This window comes from Triticum urartu, chromosome 7A, assembly GCF_056163025.1.
Source record: "Triticum urartu cultivar PI428250 chromosome 7A, HENAU_Tu73, whole genome shotgun sequence".
Taxonomy (NCBI): domain Eukaryota; kingdom Viridiplantae; phylum Streptophyta; class Magnoliopsida; order Poales; family Poaceae; genus Triticum; species Triticum urartu.
Window position 1 is genome coordinate 730,585,361 of NC_141879.1, and position 23,455 is coordinate 730,608,815.

The following is a 23,455-nucleotide window of genomic DNA, read 5'->3' on the forward strand; positions in this document are numbered from 1 at the left end:
ACCTCCTCCGCCTCCGCATCAAACAATTGTAAGATTGATTCAGTGGTTGCCCTAGAAAAATATATATTGGATTGTTGCATGCATGGTTCCAGCCTGGAACATGACAGGATTAATTATGATAGAGGAAAAGGACTGGGGAGACACACCAATTGACATGTGACATTGAAGCAGGACATACACGAATTTGGGAAAAAGTAAACTAAGCACCAAGGAGCTATGTACCTAGACCTGAGCGAGGAGGCTGTGGGCTGCTGCTTGTGCGAGACGGCGCAGAAGAGATGAGGTGTCAGGGATTTAGAATCGATGGTGATGTTGTTTAGAGCGATCGTGGTGTTTTTTGGAGCGATCATGGTGTTGCTGGATAGGTGATTTTGGAAAGATGGAGTTTGAACGGGAGGAGGAGGAGGAGCTGATCACGCCTATCCCTTTGTGCATTTTTTTTTTTTGCTGATTGAAAGGTTATTTCCGTAAGGGCATTGGTGGGTAATTTACTTGACTGTTGAAGACACATTAGAAGATCAAATGGTTGTTATTCTCTAGTCCATTAAATAAACGGACGGATGTTTCTAATTTTTGTGGGATTTTACAATTAATTCTCTTGTCTCTAGTTAACCCATCAAGCACTTTTTATATATAAATAGATTGATTTGTGTAGAAGATCAAAAACAATGTATCCAGTAGTTTGATATTTGTTGTCATTATTCCAAAAAATGATATGTGTAGCGTATTGAAAATAATTGGATGCTGATGCAATCATGGAGTGAGGACATGTATAGGGGTGCTTTCTAATGGTACATAACTCCGTAATGAAATCAAGAGCAAGATATCTCCGTTATCCAATGATTGTTGTCCTCATAGTACAGACTTTGCCACCGTTGACACACTACGCAGATGCCATATCCTTTCTTCCACCCACAGGACACGACATTCTGGTCAGTCTTGTACTGTTGGGATGCTTGATATGCTGGAGTTGGTCCTGGCTGCAGTGGTGTCCCTGTTCCTCCACGGCAAGGGCAATCCCCATGTAGCTGGAACATGTATAATTTTGTTTTAGAAGGGGTGTTGATTTCTCTCTCTCTCTCTCTTTGTAGCCTTCTGAATTTCACAACTGTAACCAATTTGGGTGTAAAGATGTACTTCAGCATGTGCTTTATTCTCTAAAATTTTATACAGACCGGGAGTACGAGACTTTTGTCTGGAAGAAGATACGTGCATGTTCCACAACTCAAAAATGGCAGTGTATAGGAGAATTGTGATCCCTCTTTCAGTGCAGCCAAAATGCATGCACAACTTTGCATACAAGAATTGCAATATGAAATCTATGAACTTGAACATTTATCTCACCTGCATAAAGAGAGAGAACACACGTTGTGTACTCGATGAGATGGTCTGTTCCTATATTGGTAAAATTAGTATCAGGTTCCCTTTTTGGGCCTACAATATTTTGTGCTCGCACTTGATTGTTTCTTCATGTACCACAATATTTTAGTTTCAAATAGATTAAAATAGTCGTGTACAAGTTATGTAGTTTTCATTATAGTTATTTTGATTCCGTAGTGAAGCATGAGGAAATCTAATGGTTCAAGACAACTCCACGTTGAAAGAGGCTTGTGAAGATTTTTGCTCGAGAATTCCAGAGGGTTATTCTTGTCAAATTTGCTCTCACACCTTGGGCGTCATGTTTTCCAGTTGCAACACACGGGCATTTTTCATAGTAATAGTAATAATAATATGACTTCCATAATGCAACTAAATTTTATTTCACAACATATAAAAGAAAACAATGGAATATAGGATGCTGCATGCGCATGTGCTGGGGCTACTATGAAAGTTATTACAATAGGCATGCATATGTATATATATAAAAGACATAGACATATAAAATAACTCAGATGTCCATAGTTCTATTAGATCGTCCTAAGCTTATCCATCAAGGCGCATATAGCCAAGGTTTATAGCCCCTTTAGCTATCTCAAAACTTATAAGGGCATCGAACGCAGCATATCTGATTCTTTCAAAGCTCAATGGAGCAATCGCCCATCCGGAGTTCTTCAGTTGCTTGCACTCGTTGCCCTTCTCCAGATTCGTTCCCAACACAAAATTTGCTAGATCAAATAGCGACGGTGTAGATTTACCGCATGTTGTTTTTGGTATTTTAATGTGCATCTGTAGGTCAATGGGATTTTTTACATGGAGGCCATATGGCTGAAGCATTTTTACGTCATTGCCAATTGCCGCTCCACAAAAGAAGATATCTTCACGAGCAAGAAATTTGTTGAGCTCGTCTGGTATGTGAGGCGAGTGCACGATGTGGTACACCAAGCAATGATCTGCAAAACACAGTTGAAGTACAACGGCGCATCGCTCCATTTCCGGGGGCAGGTCCTATCATAAGACTGCATGAGCACATTGCCTATCATAAAATTAGAAGACAAAAAAATGAGTTGCAGTAGTATAATATTATACCTTGATGTCTTTGTTTTGGCTTGCAGCGGCTCCATAGTCAGGTGTATTGCAAATTGCAATATCCACTATATGTACGCCGCAGATGTTTCTTCTCAGACTGATGGATTGTATGTGATGTGATCGAGGGGATGGTTTGTCAATCCGGCCAAAAGGGTGCTTATAAGCTAGCCGATTGGGATAAAAATAGCAAGCATTGATATTCGCGTTTTGGGAAGGAAACAATAAGGATTTTGGCACGATACTTATCCGCAGCGATTTTTAATAGCTTTCTTTTGGTTTCATTCGCATCTAATAGCAAGTATTGATATTCGCGTCACCTTTTTTTTATGTGAACGTGGTAGCTTTGGTTTACCATTTTTGAATGTGAATGTGCTCTAATTTTATTTAACGTTTTTGCATGCGAACCATGGTCTATTATCCTTTTTGTTTTAGGAATGTGGCCGATTTCACATTCACATAGGATGTATTTGGTTGTTCCTAGAAATTTTGCCTGCATTGCATGTGTCTCTCAGTTAGGCCGGTTGATAAAAAATCATCATGTGCATATCGTTTCACTACTTGAAAAAGGCTTATAGGTGGCCCCTAACAAGTGGCGCGCGCATATAAGCACCCGCCACAGCTATTTTAAAAAATTTGCAGTGGCGGGTGCTATAAACTATTCACCACTGGCTATCCAAATAATAGTGATGGGCATAAGTAAGGACCCGCCATTCCGTCACTCTTGATAATTTCTTCACGGTCGAAAAGTAATAGTGGCGGCAACGTACAACAGGATCACCACTGGTGCCATGCTAATCAGTGGCGATCCGTTTCTTGCCACCGCCATAGACCCGCCCCCACCGGTTCCTAATTTTGTAAGAGTTTGCAGTGGTGGCTCCTATTACGCGCCCGTCTCGTCTATATTTGGTCACGCTGCCACCTACCACTCAAATATAGCTATGGCGGGTGCTATCTACTGCCCGTCACTCTTATGCATGACCTTATCCACCCCACCCACCACCCGCAGCTAGTCGCACATTATCTATCTAGACATAAATCTTTCTCCCTCTGCCTCTCTCTCGCCACGCCGACGGCACGAGCATTGTGGCGTCCTCCGCCGCTGCCACCGGCAAGGTCGCCGTCCGCTGCCTCGGACGGCGTCATGGACCCAACCTTCCCTGTCGCCCGCGCCATTCGTCGCCGCCTCGAAGTCATCGGCCTTGCCATCCAACGCCACCTCCAACTACTTCCTTGTCACTATCGCGCGTGCCTTCCTCTGCCTCCGACGTCACCGGCGTCCCTATCAAACTCACCGTCCACCTCCGCCATCGTCCTTGCCCTTGCCACCATCTCCGTACGCCCCGGTAACCACACCTCCCGTCTCTCTGTTAATGGAGATGATAGTTGTTCTCATTTATTGTACTTGTACATTAGCAACATTTCGCTAGTGTAGTTAAAATTTTTATAGGATGTATTGTAGTTGTCTCTTGTTATATGATGTACCATTTAATCTTTGTAATTGGACGTCTTCAATTTGATTGCTTGTGCTAGAGGACTATGTACTGCATATACGGATCAAAATATGGTACAATATTTTATTCATGATGCAAATATTCGTAACTAACGTGATGAACCTACTTAAGAGTGAGAAATGTCCACTCAAAGGACATATATGGACCGTTGTCGTAACAATTCTATCTTTTATATTGTCATAAATCTTATTTCATGCAAATGTCTTTTATCTAAAGGTCAACTTGTTTAATGCATTTAGAAGGAAAGCCGGGATGCCTCGTTAGGACTCCTACACCCGTAGACCAACTTCTACAGCCGTAGGCATCGTCACGAGGATGGATGAGTACACAAAGATCATGCTCGACTATGCCGAGAGCGCTCGAGCAGCCACCAATAGCGCTCGGGCATACGTCAAGAGCACTGCAGCATATGCCGAGAGTGTGAGAAGAGCCGCTGAGAGAACTAGAGCAGCCACACTGAGAGCACAAGAGCAGCAACCAAGAGTGCACGAGCACCTGGCGGGGTGCGTGAGTAGCTATCAAATATGTGAGGACCGCCCAAGCCAAGATCACGAAGATGTTAGAAGGCGAGGAGACCTCATGATGGAGCTGAACTTTTACTTCTGAACTAGTAGTGCACTTCCTTTATGTGATCTATATGATCGATGCGTGTGAACCGAATTTCTTTGTTACAATGATGGAGTTGAACTTTTGCTTCTGAACTACTAGTGAACTGCATTTATGTCATTTGTATTGTTGATGCTTCTGAACATATTTTCTATGATGCTCTGAAGATTGTTATATGAATTTTCTCCATGCGATTGGATAACTATGAGATTGACTTGTTAGCTTGTTTATTTATCTTTGTAGATGAGTTGTACTATGGGAAGAATCCCAGGAGTCTATGATTCATGAAAGAAATGCAATGAACAAGTGGACGCTTAGGAGAACACTAGCACAAATGTCCGTGCGTTGCAACGGCGGGGAAATACCTGTTCTTATGAACCACGATTTGCTGGGTAAGGAACTATGTCAAGGGAGAATGGTCGTCGATGCAAAAAGATGCATAATTTAAGGACCACGATGTAGAGCACATGGGGTATGATCCGAAGTAAATTGATCTGATCAGCAAAGTTTTTCTTGGAAAAACTTTCGATCTATTTATCAAATATCATGGTAATATATTGAACATCATGAGTACTCTCTCCGTCCCAAAATTCTTGTCTTAAATTAGTTTAGATACAGATGTATGAAGTCAGATGTATCTAATACTAAAACATGACTTGATACATCCGTATTTAGACAAATCTAAGAGAAGAATTTTGGGATGGAGGGAGTACTAAAAATTACATCCATGCCGTGTGTTACAACATGATAAAACTTCATCACACTCTGACACTCCTAATCCAATTATTATGGTTTCTCAAAAAAAAAGTATAGTCAAATATCCCTAACATGAGGAAGAATTGTTCTTTCAAGCCGACCATCTCTACAAAACGTCTAACAAAATTATGTATTTTTGTGTGGGGGGAATACATGCAGTGTTGAACTTGCGTCCCATGCTTCCGTAATGAGTAAACACCATAATGCTTTTGCAAAAAAAAAAATCAGAAAATCGGCATACGGTAGAGAGTTGATCAAAATGCAATACTGTGCTTTTTATTGGCGTATATGTTTAAATGCGCAAGTGCATGTTATAATCCCCAAAGGTCCAGCGCTCTTGTTAGCTTCCTTATTCCCTTGACACAATGAACCAATTTAGCTTCTTGCGTGGATCCTCGTCTCAATCTCTTTCCAAATTAGCATGCTTGCACTGCTTTCCTTATTATCATGTCTAAATTTCCTTTAGCATAGACTGCTTCCCTTACTATTCTGGTATGTGAGGCGAGTGCACGATGTGGTACACCAAGCAATGATCTGCAAAACACAGTTGAAGTACGGCGGCGCATCGCTCCATTTCCGGGGGCAGGTCCTTCTGCTTCACCCCATTGACTTGGTCGGTGAACTCACAGTCTAGACCAACAATCTTCTTTTCTACCGTTTGGAGGGATTTCAACAAACTCTTGACCCATTCCTCAACAACGCCTGGTTCATTGGCGACCGTCACTGTTACCTTGAAGCCAGCAAGTTGCTCAAAGCGAGGAACTGCAGGCTGAGCCACCAGAATGGCAGCAGAGTGATCATCATCCTCTGGAGCTAGCGGAGGCAGCAGAGTATAATCAAAGATGGAAATAGTGTGTGGCTGGAGTAGCTCCAAGGAGCATGGCGAAGCGAGCATATCATTGGCATTGTTCTCCTTAGGAAGAGCCCTGCAGTCATAGACCAAGTGAGCGATAGGGGATAGCATGAACAAATAAAACACATCTTTTTTTAGTATTACTACATGTTAGCGCCAAACGAGTAGAACTATAAATAACTCAACACAAATTAGTCCCGTTCAATAGATGAAGAGTTCTTCTGAAAAGAAAAACTGAACTTGTTCAGAAACAAAATCCTAGATCTATATTCTGAAAATGAATCTGAGTGCCCATCTTTTTTTGTTTTGCAAGATGAATTAAAGCGCTCACCTTTGCCGTCACGCAATATACTGCTTGAAACTCCAATCTTCAAATGCATGAACTTTAAAAGAAAGCTGGGGCTAAATTGGACCGGACAAAATTTTCAAGACATCGTACAGAGAAAAATTCACAAGCAAAATACCACAAATTCGTCCACAAGATGGCAAAATAAGACTGCATGAGCACATTGCCTATCATAAAATAAGAAGACAAAAAAATGAGTTGCAGTAGTATAATATTATACCTTGATGACTTTGTTTTGGCTTGCAGCGGCTCCATAGTCAGGTGTATTGCAAATTGCAATATCCACTATATGTATGCCGCAGATGTTTCTTCTCAGACTGATGGATTGTATGTGATGTGATCGAGGGGATGGTTTGTCAATCCGGCCAAAAGGGTGCTTATAAGCTAGCCGATCGGGATAAAAATAGCAAGCATTGATATTCACATACCAGACGAGCTTGCTATTATTCTTATGAACCACTATTTGCTGGGTAAGGAACTATGTCAAGGGAGAATGGTCGTCGATGCAAAAAGATGCATAATTTAAGGACCACGATGTAGAGCACATGGGGTGTGATTTGGAGTAAATCGATCTGATTGGCAATGTTTTTCTTGGAAAAACTTTCGATCTAATTATCAAATATCATGGTAATATATTGAACATCATGAGTATTCTCTCCGTCCCAAAATTCTTGTCTTAAATTAGTTTAGATACGGATGTATCAAGTCAGATATATCTAATACTAAACCATGACTTGATACATCCGTATTTAGACAAATCTAAGACAAGAATTTTAGGACGGAGGGAGTACTAAAAATTACATCCATGCCATGTGTTACAACATGATAAAACTTCATCACACTCCGACACTCCTAATCCAATTATTATGGTTTCTCAAAAAAAAGTATAGTCAAATATCCCTAACATGAGGAAGAATTGTTCTTTCAAGCCGACCATCTCTACAAAACGTCTAACAAAATTATGTATTTTTGTGTGGGGGGAATACATGCAGTGTTGAACTTGCGTCCCATGCTTCCGTAATGAGTAAACACCATAATGCTTTTGCAAAACAAAATCAGAAAATCGGCTTACGGTAGAGAGTTGATCAAAATGCAATACTGTGCTTTTTATTGGCGTATATGTTTAAATGCGCAAGTGCATGTTATAATCCCCAAAGGTCCAGCGCTCTTGTTAGCTTCCTTATTCCCTTGACACAATGAACCAATTTAGCTTCTTGCGTGGATCCTCGTCTCAATCTCTTTCCAAATTAGCATGCTTGCACTGCTTTCCTTATTATCATGTCTAAATTTCCTTTAGCATAGACTGCTTCCCTTACTATTCTGGTATGTGAGGCGAGTGCACGATGTGGTACACCAAGCAATGATCTGCAAAACACAGTTGAAGTACGGCGGCGCATCGCTCCATTTCCGGGGGCAGGTCCTTCTGCTTCACCCCATCGACTTGGTCGGTGAACTCACAGTCTAGACCAACAATCTTCTTTTCTACCGTTTGGAGGGATTTCAACAAACTCTTGACCCATTCCTCAACAACGCCTGGTTCATTGGCGACCGTCACTGTTACCTTGAAGCCAGCAAGTTGCTCAAAGCGAGGAACTGCAGGCTGAGCCGGAACTCAATTTTTACCCTTCACTTATTGATTTTCGAGATGACTCCTTGATACCCTGAAAACTTAAAGACCTATATAAGTTAGAAGGATTGGATGTAAAAAAGGCTAGGTGGTACTATTTAATAGATCATATAACATTACATTTCAAATCAAAGATTCAGCTTGGTCGCCTGGTAGCAGAACATTTACCTGACTGTGAAGTTGCGAGTTCAATTCCTGGCCCAAACAATTTTTTTGCACCTGCTTTTTTACCCCCTATGTGGGCTCCCAGGTAGAAATACAAACGCACAAAAGCCCACCTAGAGGCCCAGCCGAGCGATGCAAGGAAATATCGAACATAGCGGAGAACGATGGAGGAAAATTGTCTGACATACGAAGAAACGGACCGAACGGACGATAATTCAGGAGTAAGAAGCGATCAACCCTTTAATAGTAGGTATAGAAGTGCTATAAAGGATATAAGACTAATAAAGAAGCAGAGGATCATTACGCCAACTTCATCGGCAAAGAGAAAATCAACTATTACGTATGCAAGACCGTGTGGACAAGTGCACGAGTAAAGAATTTGATTACCTTTATCCAGTTCATTTTCATTATGGTGGTGTTTTTATCATGTGGTCTTGTATATATGTAACATGTTGGAGGCTTCGCTGAGAAGGCTATGTGTACTAATGATGTTACGTGAGATGTTGTCTAATGCGTACATCTATTGTTTAGTATTTGGATTATAGTTATGGTAAAATGTGCCGCTTGTTAAGGTACATTGTGATGCGGCTAATCTCAGAAACGTCTATTGTAATGTGTATTATCGCATACGTTACTTGTTCTTACTGTTTATTGTCGGATTTGTGTTGGCGGCTGGACATGTAGTTGTGGTTGGTGCCCCAAATTTCCTACCACAACTAACAATATATTCCTGTGGCGGGCCGCAAGCAGATATGCCCGCCACTGCAAAGTCTCTATGAGTGGCCCGCATCTAGGCTGCCTACATTAGGGGAGCAGTTTTAGTGGTTGGGTTGATGCAACTACATGGTGTTTGATTGCATACAGGCTGTGAGATCTGCTGACCTTGTACCCTAGGTGGTGAGCTTACTAGCTACAACTTACATATGATCACACCAATCACACAAATAAAACAATACTAAATCTCGACGAACTGGACAATGATGATCAAGTTCTTGATCTGAAACCTTCCAAGTTGTTGACGAGCCTTGTCTACTTCAACATTGCTTGTATGCGTGTACACAAACTTGGAGTAAGCATCCACTTCCTGCTGCCTAGTCTTTAACCTTTGTAGGAGTTCTTTGGGTAATGGTTGACTTGTTCTTCGCATGTGTTCCATGAACTATAAGCCCCTAGAACCCTTCCTTCGTACACCACATACCACTTCTCCTACCATGACAGAAGAGTAACAATTCAAGTAGCAAGCAATGGAGCATACTAGACATGTAACATAAGAAAGCATGCATGATCATAGGGCATGGCAAGTTTATCCTGCCACTATTAAGGTGTCATCCTACCACCACATCCAAAAGAGGGTGTGATCCTACCACCGCAAGTTTGCCATCAGCGTGAGGGGTTAGTATATATCACATCATCAAAATATGCAGGCCGGCAATAGCTTTCAAGCCCTATCTACCACAAAATATAGATCGTCATCGCCATCGCCATCGAGGATCATGCACGTCGTGATACGTCTCAAATATATCTAGAATATTTTATTGTCTCATGCTATTATATTATCACTTCTATATAATATTTCTAGTAATTTATACTATTTTTGTAGACTAATTAATTGAGTGCCCAATGCTTGTTCTTATTTTTCTGCTTGCTTTTGGTTTCATAGGGAATCAGTATCTATGGAGGTCCAAATCACTTGTCGGTTTAATACAAATTCTATATTGGCAACACGAAACCAGGGAGGCTTTGGAAGAGATCGAGATGAGCAGCATAGGGTAGGGCGCACCACCTAGCCGTCTGGGGCCCGCCTGCACCGCTTTACATCCATTCCACCGCCATAGATTCCTATAAATTATGGAACGCTCCGCCATATTTATAGATTTTATTATCACCTCCGCAAAGTCGTGTTTGGCGAAGATCCCATCTGAATAGTATTTTGACACTATTCACATATGATTTTTTCTTTCTTTTTTATATTAGTTTAATTCGAATTAGGAGCTTAAACTTTTTGAGTTTGTACATCAACCATTGATGTGTGCCTATAATTGTTTCTCTGAATGGTTGAAGATGTTTTGTATTTTTTAAATTTATCTCATTTAATGTGAGATCCTATACTAGTCTCCCCAAGTTGTTGAGGTAGACTTTTTAGGAGGTGAGGCTTCCTACGGACTGCAGCTGTGATCATCTAGGGGCGCCACACATGGTTATTCCCCGCAGCCTTGTCCACCTTCTGGAAGTCTGGTGGCTCCAAATTCTGATTTACTGTCGACAACAGGTTTGATGGCCCCTTCAATCGTCAATAATGACGTTGTCCAAGGAGGAACCTTCCTCCCCGGACAGATTTCTGTGTTCGGCGGCTTCGTACTGCGGGCCAACTTGCTTGGCCATCTGGAGCATGTCGACAGCTACGCCCATGGCCATCAGGTCAGATTTGGAAGCTTGAGCTATGTCACAGATATCCGTGGGGACTTGATCTTCAATGGATTCGAGACCGCGGCGATCGCTCCCCCTCGCTCTGATGAACATGACTTAAATCCGTCACCGGATCACATCCAGGAGATGGTTCCTGTTGCTGCAACGGCCTTAGATCCGGGAGCAGATCGTACCGTCCGAGGCCACAGAGTCCGCAGCGTTGGAGCTGCAAACGGACTCAACACCTTGCAATATTTGCTTCAACAGAACCTCGGACTCGTCTCCGGCTCTAAGTTCCGGACCATGTGCACCTGCGGACACCGAGCTAGATCGGTTATTGACCTTCGAATTCAACGCCGCTGACGTTTTCGAGCACTCACCTTTGGGCGATGTACTGAACTCTCTAAAGAATTTGTCCTTGGAGAAGGACTCACAGCCGAACTATGTTCGGTTCGAGTTAGAGGCCGATGATGGGGAATTTTGCTTCCCACCCGCCACCCACTTCACAGCTACCGTCGAGGACATAACAGATGAGCTGGACTATGGCTCCGAAGACATAGACGGTATGGACGATGATGCCAACAAGGAGCAAGGCCAAGACCCACCATTCACTTGACGTTGGATGGTCACCTCTTCGTACGACATATACATGGTTGATACACCTAAAGGATCTGGCGACGACAAAGAAGAGCCAGATGCGAATAAACACTCCGAGACACAGTCCAAACGCCGGCGCCCTAAAGCCGCTCTAAGCCTCGTTGCTCAAAAGATGGCAACACTGGCACCGGAGAAAACAGTACTCCAGGCGACGCCGAAAACATTGAAGACCCTGTTGGAGCCGCATCCGAACAGGAGGATCAGGACAACGAGAAGGTTAACCCTGATAAACAGGCCACGCCCAATGACCCGGATGATGATAGTTATCGTCCACCCTCTGAGGATGATGAGAGCCTTGGCAATGAAGACTTCATCGTGCCTGAGGCACCCCTCAAACAGGAGCGCTTTAAGCGCCACTCATAGCTACTGCAAGAAGCCTAAAGAAAAAGCAGCAGCATCTCCAAGCAGATCAAGACCTACTCATCGACAGATGGACATACGTCCTGGCAGCCGAAGAATACGGCCTCAAGCGCCTTGCCAAGAGTTACCGAAAACGCAGACTGCTACCTCAGTTCGATGAGGAGGCACCAGATCCCATACCTCCCTCGCGCAATGCGGACCGACCACCATGCGGTCGGGATAGTGCGGCAGACCGAACACCCCACGGTCGGGATAAAACGACAACTCAGGCCGAACAACAGCCCGCCCCAACTCAGGGATAGACTAGCTCGGGACCATACATACGATCTTCGGCAGGAATTGGACAGTAAAGCAGGACACACCAGATCTATATACGGATCGCAAGGACGCTTCCCTACTCGGGATGACAGCTACCTTTTCGGACATGACAAACTTAATCACACCCGGGCCGATAACCATAGACGGACTTAGTCGGAGGTGCGCCGGGACGCAGCCCGCTATAGAGACGCCGCACACCCTCTCTGCTTCACAGATGAGGTGCTGGATCACGAATTCCCCAAGGGGTTCAAGCCTGTCAATATTGAATCATACGACGGATCAACTGACCCTGCAGTGTGGATCGAAGATTTTATTCTCCACATCCACATGGCACGAGGAGATGACCTCCATGCTATCAAATACCTCCCGTTAAAGCTCAAAGGACCAGCTCGACACTGGCTAAATAGTCTCCCTGAGAACTCCATCGGCAGCTGGGAGGACTTGGAAGAAGGCTTCCTTGACAACTTCCAAGGTACATATGTCCGGCCACCCGATGCCGATGACTTAAGCCACATAGTTCAACAACCTGGAGAATCAGCAAGAAAATTCTGGACTAGGTTCCTAACCAAAAAGAACCAAATCATTGACTGTCCGGATGCCGAAGCCCCAGCAGCCTTCAAACGCAGCATCCGTGACGAATGGCTCGCCCGCCACCTCGGCCAAGAAAAACCGAAATCCATGGCAGCCCTCACATCACTCATGACTCACTTTTGCGCGGGTGAGGTGATGACCCACAAGTATAGGGGATCTATCGTAGTCCTTTCGATAAGTAAGAGTGTCGAACCCAATGAGGACCAGAAGGAAATGATAAGTGGTTTTCAGCAAGGTATTCTTTGCAAGCACTGAAATTATAGGTAACAGCTAGTTTTGTGATAAGATAATTGGTAACAAGCAACAAGTAACAAAAGTAAATAAAGTGCAGCAAGGTGGCCCAATCCTTTTTGTAGCAAAGGAAAAGCCTGGACAAACTCTTATTTAGAGAAAAGCGCTCCCGGGGACACATGGGAATTATCATCAAGCTAGGTTTCATCACGATCATATGATCCGCGTTCGGTACTTTGATAATCTGATATGTGGGTGGACCGGTGCTTGGGTACTGCCCTTACTTGGACAAGTATCCCACTTATGATTAACCTCTATTGCAAGCATCTGCAACTACAACAAAAGTATTAAGGTAAACCTAACCATAGCATGAAACATATGGATCCAAATCAGCCCCTTACGAACAATGCATAAACTAGCATTTAAGCTTCTGTCACTCTAGCAACCCATCATGTACTTATTACTTCCCAGTGCCTTCTTCTAGGCCCAAATAATGGTGAAGTGTCATGTAGTTGACGTTAGCATAACACCACTAGTGGAGAGACAACATACATCTCATCAAAATATCGAACGAATAACAAATTCACATGACTACTAATAGCAAGACTTCTCCCATGTCCTCAGGGACAAACGTAACTACTCACAAAGCATATTCATGTTCATAATCAAAGGAGTATTAATATACATAAAGGATCTGAACATATGATCTTCCAGAAAATAAACCAACTAGCATCAACTACAAGGAGTAATCAACACTACTAGCAACCCACAGGTACCAATCCCAGACTTAGAGACGAGAATTGGATACAAGAGATGACTAGGGTTTGAGAGGAGATGATGCTGGTGAAGATGTTGATGGAGATTGCCCCCATCCCGATGAGAGGATCGTTGGTGATGACGATGGTGATGATTTCCCCCTCTCAGAGGGAAGTGTCCCCGGTAGAACAACTCAGCTGGAGCCCTAGATTGGATCTGCCAAGGTTCCGCCTCGTGGCAGCGGAGTCTCGTCCCGAAAGCTTGCTTATGATTTTTTCCTCAAAGAAAGACTCCATATAGCAGAAGATGGGCATCAGAGGGCCACCAGGGGACCCACGAGGCAGGGGGGCGCGCCTAGGGGGGTAGGGCATGGCCCCCTCCCTCGTGGGCAGGGTGTGGCCCCCCTCCGGAACTTCTCGCGCTCAGTATTTTTTATATATTCTGAAAATGACTTCCGTGAAGTTTCAGGACTTTTGGAGCTGTGTAGAATAGGTCTCTAATATTTGCTCCTTTTCCAGCCCAGAATCCCAGCTGCCGGCATTCTCCCTCTTTATGTAAACCTTGTAAAATAAGAGAGAATGGGCATAAGTATTGTGACATAATGTGTAATAACAGCCCATAATGCAATAAATATCGATATAAAAGCATGATGCAAAATGGACGTATCAACTCCCCCAAGCTTAGACCTCGCTTGTCCTCAAGTGGTAGCCGATAACGATAAATATGTCCACATGTTTAGAGGTAGAGGACTCGATAAAATAAAATACGGACATGAGGGCATCATGACTATTCTCATAACATCAACATATATGGATATTGTCATATGATTTCTTATGCTAGAGTAACAATTCGAATCATAAACTTCATTGAAAACTAACGAACTATAATCTCAGTCCTTGAAGCAATTGCAATTTATCATAACATAGGAAAGAGTCAATATAAGAGATTTGCAGCAAGTCCACATAGTCAACTATCATGTAGTCTTTCACAATTGCTGACAATCACGCAATACTTATGGGTATGGAGTTTTAAATGGACACAGAGAAAGATAGGGGCTTATAGTTTTGCCTCCCAACGTTTTACCTTAAGGGTAATGTCAACAATAATAGTTCATGAAAACTCACATCCAATTAGCCATATATACCAAGATCTTTCCAACATATTGTGCTTGCCAAAAGATAAAATGTAAAAGGGAAGGGTGAAGATCACCATGACTCTTATGTAAGGTAGGAGATAAAGGTAAAATATTGGTGTTTCGCAGAGGGAAGCAGAGGTTGTCATGCATTTTTATAGTTGGATGCACAAAATCTTAATGCAAAAGAACGTCACTTTATATTGCCACTTGTGATATGGACCTTTATTATGCAGTCTGTCGCTTTTATTTCTTCCATATCACACGATCGTATAAAGTTTATTTTCTCCCACACTAATAAGTCATACATATTTAGAGAGCTTTTTGATTGCTTGCACCGATGACAACTTACTTGGAGGATCTTACTCAATCCATAGGTAGATATGGTGGACTCTCATGGCAAAACTGGTTTATGGGTGTTTGGAAGCACAAGTTGTATCTCTACTTAGTGCAAAGAATTTGGCTAGCATGAGGGGGAAAGGAAAGCTCAAACAAGTTGGATGATCTAAGACAATATGATTTATCTCAGATGTAAGAAAACATAACCCATTATGTTGTCTTCCTTGTCCAACGTCAAGCCTTTAGCATGTCACATTTTAATGAGTGCTCACAATCATAAAATATGTCCAAGATAGTGTATTTATATGTGAAGACCTCTCTTTCTTTATTACTTCCTATTAATTGCAACGATGACCAAAACTATGTTTGTCAACTCTCAACAACTTTTATTCATCATACTCTTTCTATGTGAGCTCATTACTCTCCATAAGATCAATATGATCTCTTTTATTTCATTTTTATTCTTTTCCTCTTTTCTTTTATTCACTCAAGATTATAGAGAAATAATCAAGCCCTTGACTCAACACTAATCTTTATTATATATATATATAGCTTACAGACTCGATTACATAGAAGGATCATAAAGCAAAACTCACAACTATATCATACTAAAACTTTATGCTACTAGATCAAGATATTACCTAAAGGATCGAACTAAGAAAAACGGTAAAGATAGGAGTGATGGTGATACGATACCGGGGCACTCCCCCAAGCTTGGCAGCTGCCAAGGGGAGTTCCCATACCAGATACTCAATTCTTCTTTGTTGGTGGAGAGGGTGGAGTTGTTGATGATGTAGGCTTCTTCCTTAATTTGCGTTTGAGGACATAATTTTGATCCCTCAGGTCATCGATCTCCTGCTCATGGCTTAATATCTTCTTGCATAATTTCTGTTTGTTTTCCTGCAAGAGGCGAAAAGGGATAAACTCGATCTTAGGTTTCTTTGCTCTATCAGGGAGGCTTGACTTTTTGAACTCCACATGCATATCCACAGGTTGAGGTAATGGGATTTCATCTTCATCTGAGCTCATCTGCTCCTTTCCCTTAGGTTCATAGTCCTCTTCTTCTTCCGTAGTCCAACCAAAATGCTCCACGTCTCCATAGACCTTAGGATGTACAAGATAATCAGCCACATAGCTTTCTCCTTCCGAATCCTGGGACGACATATTGCTCTAATCTGTAGCAGGAACAGTCGAAACAAGAACATGCACTACAAGAAAGTCGTTAATCTGTGATAGTAACTGCCCGTCACAAACATGCAAAATACTGTCAAGGATGGCCGGGCGTGACGGTCCTGAAATCCGTCATGTATATCACGTCATAATTTTCCCACCCGCCCATCCTTGACGGATTTTCATTTCCGTCATGAATTGTGACGGTCTATTGCCGTCACTGATTTGACCCCCGGCCCGCCCAAGGCCCGGTCCGCTGTGACGGACTATTCCGTCATGGATTTACATGACGTGTAGAAAGATGAGTCCCATGTGGCATCTCCCGCAATCTAACGTGGCGCCAGCGTGGAGCTGATGTGGCGCCAGCATGGAGCTGATGTGGCACCAGCGTGGAGCTGATGTGGCGCCATGTCAGCCGATGGCATTCGGCCCAGTGTGGTCTGGCCCATTTATTTTTGTACATCCAAGCCTATGGGCCCATTTTACTGCCGCTGGTTGGCCTGTTTGTTTTGGGTTGGTCCATAATCATTCACACTCTCGTTGGCCCATTTGCACGTGTTCAATATGCACATCAGCCCATTAAAATTATGCGGCACATGTGTGTTTTTTAGCCAGAAAGTGTGTTTCGAGGCCACTTTATTCGGCCCATTAGTGTTTACTCTACCCAACCCAACCCTTCTTTGTCTCTACACAGAATCGGTTTCCAAGCCTAAGAGCTTACATCTCCAGATCCATCACAAATACAGAAAAGAGGAACAACATCCCAAATCACAGTAACATTGACCTTGCATCTCCAAATCCAAGAACAGTGGAGCAGCAAAATGCAACCAGTTTGCATCCAACAGTGTGCAGTTTGCACAGCAAAATCATTACAAAATAAGAAGGTAGGTTCTAGCAGTATATCACATTCACACAGCTTCCATGTATCAAGTAGAGACGAGGGCTGATCTTGGACAAACAACTTACCCTTGAGTTGATCTTGCTTGCAACTGACTTAGCAAAAAGTCTAGTTTTGCATCCATCTCAGCTTGCTTCTTCCTGTTCTCCTCATCTCTCTTCCTGTGCTCCTCATCTTGCCTGATCCTTGCTTCTTCGGACTCCTTCAACTGCTTGGTCAAGGTGTCAACAAGAGCCCGAAGCTCGACATTGCCCCTCTTTGCCAATTCTGCTTGACAGTTGCTATCGCTAGATCTCGCATGGACATGCTGGATTCCCACATGCTGAAGAAACCTTGGCTTCTTAGTGTGGTTAGCAAGCACTTCAGCTACAGCCTTGGTCGTAGAGTTTGATTCTTGTCCATCTTCTGTAGGCTGAGAGGCCTTGTTTTCCATCTCAGTCTAGCAATGCAAGCAACAAACATGGTTATAAGACGGCTTAAGCACAAGTAGAGAAGACAACATCAGCAAGCTTACATGCAACGTCTTTGTAAGGAAAGCTATCATGCATCCTTTACAACTAGACACTTATGATAACAGTCAGATTAATCTTTTTTCTGTGCGGAGGTGATTCAAATTATTCATATATACTATCATCTACAACAAAGTGGACTATTTCCTGAATTAAATAGAAGTGAGTAATATTCAAATCAAATTATTTCTGGAAGTCAATCAATAAAATATATATATACACACTAAAAATATAAGACACCGGGGATGGCCAAAACTACAATATATAAAGCCAAATAATAGATTAATAAAAAATTCTGTAATTTTAGGTGGCTGATAGGTCACATGTCAAAGTGATTATGCGCTTTTATTAAAGTCATTTCATCTAGCCATATACTAAATCAAAACTGATGTTTTTGAGTCGCATCAAAACTTATCAGTTGTATGAAAATAAAAAGGGTACAATCATATAGGATAGGCTATTACAAGACAGTTAAGTGAACATGTTAACATTTTCAATTAAGATACACTGACATTTGATTATCAATTTTCAATCTGGTGGAGTAACTCAAACAATATTAGTTCTAGTACGCAAAAAGGTAAAAATTGATGGTTGGTAGTCTTTTGAAGCTGACTTACAATTGCAGCTTGGACAACATCGGTGTAGCTTTTCTTTTTCTTGCTGTAATGGCACTCCTTGAACAAATCCAAATTAGTGGGTTCTTTATCTTTGTATTTGTCTCCCTGGAAACAACAAATATGAAGGCAAGGGAGCATCATACACAGTTACTACATGGATGCAAGAGTTTACATTAACCTATGGTCAATAATATTTCTCATGACAATGCACATCCAGAGCCACATGTTTGACTTACCAGATTATCACAGTGCACAGGGTAGCTGCGCGAGCCAGTGGTTTGTTGAAACTTAACTTGAGCTCGATTATTTTAGTTAGTTTCACATATCTCCTACATCAAGAGACCAAATACATGTAAGGCACAATTTCTTGATTAGCATGTAGAAGGCGAGAGATTGGTCTCGAGGAAGAAACATACCATCTTTTTGGGATCCTTCCAGCTTTCCACTAGCTCATTCCACTGCTCATCGGTCATTGAGGGTACAAGAGACGTTCTCGTCACCAAATGGAGTGGGTGAGGGTCAAAATACTCTTTCTTGAGCCTGTATCGTTGTTGGCGAGTCGCACGTTTCAGCATTTCAGTACAAGCCTTCCTAACTAGCACAACATCAACGTCCATCTGAAACTTGTTCTAGTCCGATGAAAAAACATGTGTAAGTATCATGATTGCACAAAATTGACAAAATAGCACAAAATTGATAGTTTGATAGCCATTTGAGGGAGGAAGGCCTGGACTTTGTACCTACACCAACTTTTCCTACAAAGTTCCTGAAGATCCCATCTCGGACATGTCCATCTGGGTCCTTGTAATCCTTCCAGCGCTTAAACACGGGCATATGGTGTCTAACTGTGACGTTGCATTCAGTTGCGAACTTTGCAGCAAGAAGAGGTGCCTCCGGCCTTAACTTCCCTTCTGGAATGACAAGCGGCAGTTTGCCCTGCCGGCGTCGAGTGATCCTTTCCAGACCTTTTCCAAAATTGGGGCCCCTTTCCCTTGGCTCCTCATAGGATTGTGGACCTGAAAAGAAGGTAAAATCAAGAACGGATACAATTAAACCGCAATTACATGTATAGAAGTGTACTAACAAATGGAGGACATCGTTTCAAAATGTGTAACTATAACAACAGGAAGTAAGCTCACAAAAAAAGTCAAGACAATATACTAGTAACCATATGGCAACAACAACTAAATGGAATATTGCATTATCTATCATGTTGGTGTGTTTCTGACTGTTACAAATGCACAGGTTAACTGGAACGGAAGACAAGGTTCGAGCAGATTTCAAGAAGGCACAGGTTAACTAAATTGTCCTTATTTAAATACTGTGATATTAAGAAATGAGCAATGGAGTTGTCCTTGAGAATATCATCATCCCGCAACACTGGAATGACTCATAAAAAATCATGCACACATATGGTATAAATTAAGACAGGAAGATGCATAGAAAAATAGATTGAACAAGAAGTTTAACTCTAATAGATGCTAGAAAGATTCAGGTTATAACATGCCTTCAGAGTTATTGTTAGGTTGGGTTTGCTGATTTGGCTGGGCACTACCACCAGTTTCGTTGGCCATCTCATTTTCGTCATCACGATGGGCAATGAGATCAGCTCCATTGGCAATCCAGTTGTAATCATCACAATGTCCAGGATCATCACCTTTTTTGAAAAAAGCATCTAGTGAGAGTATGTTCATCATGGAGCTAATAGCCTAGGCTAGTAATTCAAAAGAAAAAATCATGAACATGATATGATAATAATAGTAAGGAACTTGCCTTCAACATCATGCTCATCAAAGTTGGGAACAGTTTCTTCAGCTTGGCGGACACAAGCCATGGAAGCAGTTGGCTTATGGATGACACTTGGTGTCTGCTTTTTAGGATCAGACATTTCCTCACTTTGAATACCTCCATCAGCATCTTGTGATAGAGCTTTCTTCGACCTTGTGACTCGTGGATTAGTTGGGAGGTCCGCATGAACTCTCTTAGGAGGTCGAGGCTTGACTCCACCAGAGGGCATGGCAGCAGATCTTTTCTTACTAGTTTTCTGACTAGTCTTCTTACAGTCCTGACAGATATGAAAACATGGTTTAATCAACAAACAGTAACAAAATTATGCTGCAACGGCAAACAAGCAACATATCTAAGCAATGAATGACTAGATTGAGGAAATTAGCACCTTAGAGTTTGAGCTAGCAGCAGGTGTGGACTGCAGTGCTTCTGTTTCATCTACTAAACTATCATTGGATGACTCTCCTTCACTGGTATTGTCGTCGTTAGGATGGTACTCAGCTTCAGAATCATCACTACTATGCTTGGGTTTATTTTTTTCAGGTGAAATGACAGTTTTGGCTGCAAACAATGTCGATAGTGCAGGAATTCCGAGTGCTTGTAGCCTTGAATTGTTCCTTATGCATGTTCAGATGCACGACTCCTCCAAAGGATGCAGCGGTGGTTTTAAGATGAGTGAACACATGAGCACGAATTACTATGTGTATAATCTGTAGTTAATAACAAAATACTATTTTGTGATCAAGTTTGTAACAATATGTGACCCAAATCTACACTTGACAGCACAAGACCCTTTTTTCATAGGTATGGCAAGAACTCTAATGGACCAGAAACACTAGCAACTTAAATCAAACACAAGAAAACAGCTTTTACCACACACCCATTAGACATACATATGCATGAATAGCAAATAGGAAGGCGTGGGGTGGGTTAAGAAGATTATACCTGCTGTCTTGGGTCCTCGGTGTTTCTTCGCTGCAGTCTTCTTCCCCATCAGTGTGGTGTAGAGGTCCTTGAGGCGGCGCAGTATGGTCGCAGCGACGGCTTGTTCTAGGGTTTGGTGGAGCGGAGAGGAGGGGGAGAGGGTTCTGGACCGGCAGTTGAGGTGGGGTAGCGACCGGCAGTGGAGGCGGAAGAGCAAGGGGAGTCGTGCTCGGGAGTGGCACGATGTGCTGGCGGTGGCGGCGGCTGCTTACTCTAGGGTTTGGTGGAGGCGGATGGTGGGGGAGAGGGGGTCTTGACCGGCAGTGGAAGAGCAAGGGGAGGGAGGGGATCCGTGCTCTGCGGTGGAGGTGGACGAGGAACGGAAGATGGGCTCGGCGGTGGAGGAGGTGAAGCCGTGGCCGGCGGCGGAAGAGGAAGGGGAATATGATGGAGGGGATTTGGCGATACGGGGGGAGGGAGGGGATTTGGCTGGTCGTGTGGTGGGGGTTAGGCATTTGTGTGTGTCAAATTACTAATATGTCCTTCATCTGGTACTGGTGGATGAATGCATATGTGTAATTTTGGGGAACATTGCTAGGCAATAGCGTCAATTCGCGTTGCGTTATTTTTTTCTTGGCGCGGTCATGCGGCTGGAGCGAAAACTGTAACGTGCGTGCGCGCGCTTTTTGCCGCCGAGCCAAATTTAGAACATTCTAGAGCATATAACACAAGTTTATTATTTGTTTTTTTAATTAGTAAGACATATATTTAATTATGCACTATTATTAGGAAATAATTACTAGAATGAGCAAGACATATGCACCAACTTTTTTACAAACCATAGGGGAAAAGATGACATAGTCTAAAAAATGAACCGGACCGGCGGCCTCACCGGTTCGATTATCAGTTTGATTTTTTAAATTATGAGCGCGGGGACTACCAACTCCAATAAACTTGGTTACAAACGCACCTCGACGTGAAAAAGCCTTTGTATCATCGAAACGTACAACTTGCTGATTCGGCCATCTCCATCTGAGTTGATTACATGGGGGTGCAGGACGTCAATACGCGTCGACCGATGGGCAGCATGGGCTCCAGGGTGGACGGATGGAGAGCTCGCGAACGGAGCGCGTGCTCTTGGAGGCTTTCAGGGGAGCCCGCGTTCGGAGTTGAGGAAGACAAGTTCCCGCTCGCTAGCGCCGGGGAGTCGATTGGAGGAATCGGACGACCATGTGGCTCTGCAGGACCCGTGGACGTCCTATGAAATTGGAAGCTTGAGCATGGATGCCTGATCTGTCAATTTCTGATACGACTGCATGCCACATTAAGCCATGAGAACAACTCACTCATGCTCCTCAGGGTTTCAACCAAACAACCCCTATGTACTGATTGCTACTATTTGGTTTACGAAAAAGGGTTTCCCCCGCTTTATATTATAAAGCACCAACACAACATCGAAGCATCCGAAACAAACGCACGCCACACAGACCCAAGGGAAGATACATGAATGCCGGGCACCGATACACAACCTCAACAACACCCGAGCGTCCATGGGTGCATGCCCGCACCACCACCATGCCGCCCGATTGCTACTATTTGGCGCAACCTTATCAGTGGATCCTATTTGTATCTTGTGCTATCGGACAGGGAAGGAAGCCTGTGACATATGCTATCGAGGAATGTGCTATTTGGCACATATTGGTGCCAAATACAATTCAAATGGTGAGGGGAGTCCACGGCATCGAGTGTCTGGTTATAATAGGTCGGCCCATCTAGCTTCACCCCTCTTCGGTTTTGTGAAGCTTCTGTGGATTTTGGTTGGTTCTTTGTTTTCTTTTGTTTCCTTTTTTTCCTTTACGTTTCTCATTTTTTTAAATTCATGAACATTTTGAAATTTGTGAACATTTTTAATTCATGATGTTTTTCAAAATTCATGATATTTTTTAAAATCCCTGAACTTTTAAATGTTATGTTTTTTTCGAATCATCAAACATTTTTCCAATTCATGTACCTTTCTAAAAAATTTGAGAACATTTTTAATTTTTTAACAAATTTTTAATCGGTGAACGTTCTAACAATTTGCGAACTTTTTACTTCAACATGTTTTGTGTACAGGCAGATTTACGTTTTTAATTTTCTAAAAATTTGAGAACATTTTTAATTTTCTAAAATGACCAGAATTACGTTTTGGAAGATGGCATCTAAACTAGATACAACAAACTTGATTTTAGGCCATATTATGAACATACATGAGCCATATGAATTTCAGAAATAATTTGTGTACCTGAATAGCCAATGACAGCACACAAATGCCATCCTCACAACAGCCAGTATAGAGATAATATATTGTCAGGCATACAAGAAAGATTACAACCACGGTGACTTCGTTAACACACTGACAGACTATAAATCTGATACGGATCACAACA

At 42.7% G+C, this 23,455-nt stretch overlaps 1 protein-coding gene and 1 pseudogene across 1 annotated transcript; both read right to left on the reverse strand.

The window, feature by feature from the left end:
* Positions 1-1,800: 1,800 nt before the first annotated feature.
* On the reverse strand, positions 1,801-6,793 carry LOC147962361 (3'-5' exonuclease-like). The gene is made up of 3 exons (XM_087534168.1): positions 6,759-6,793; positions 5,854-6,265; positions 1,801-2,310 (listed from the first exon to the last, which is right to left on the reverse strand). Exons 1-3 carry the CDS (start codon positions 6,791-6,793, stop codon positions 1,924-1,926), a joined length of 834 nt encoding a protein of 277 aa, XP_087390294.1. The 3' UTR covers positions 1,801-1,923.
* A 10,459-nt stretch (positions 6,794-17,252) lies between these two features.
* On the reverse strand, positions 17,253-19,888 carry LOC147962362 (uncharacterized; annotated as a pseudogene).
* Between the last annotated feature and the right edge of the window lie 3,567 nt (positions 19,889-23,455).

What these genes read in the sequence shown, in the direction of transcription:
- LOC147962361 (XM_087534168.1), bottom strand. Translation starts at nt 6,793, where the DNA reads ATGGAGCCGCTGCAAGCCAAAACAAAGTCATCAAG. An exon ending in GCCAAAACAAAGTCATCAAG is followed by an intron (nt 6,266 to 6,758) that starts GTATAATATTAT and finishes CTATGACTGCAG; the next exon opens with GGCTCTTCCTAAGGAGAACA. An exon ending in ATCATTGCTTGGTGTACCAC is followed by an intron (nt 2,311 to 5,853) that starts ATCGTGCACTCG and finishes TTGGTGTACCAC; the next exon opens with ATCGTGCACTCGCCTCACAT.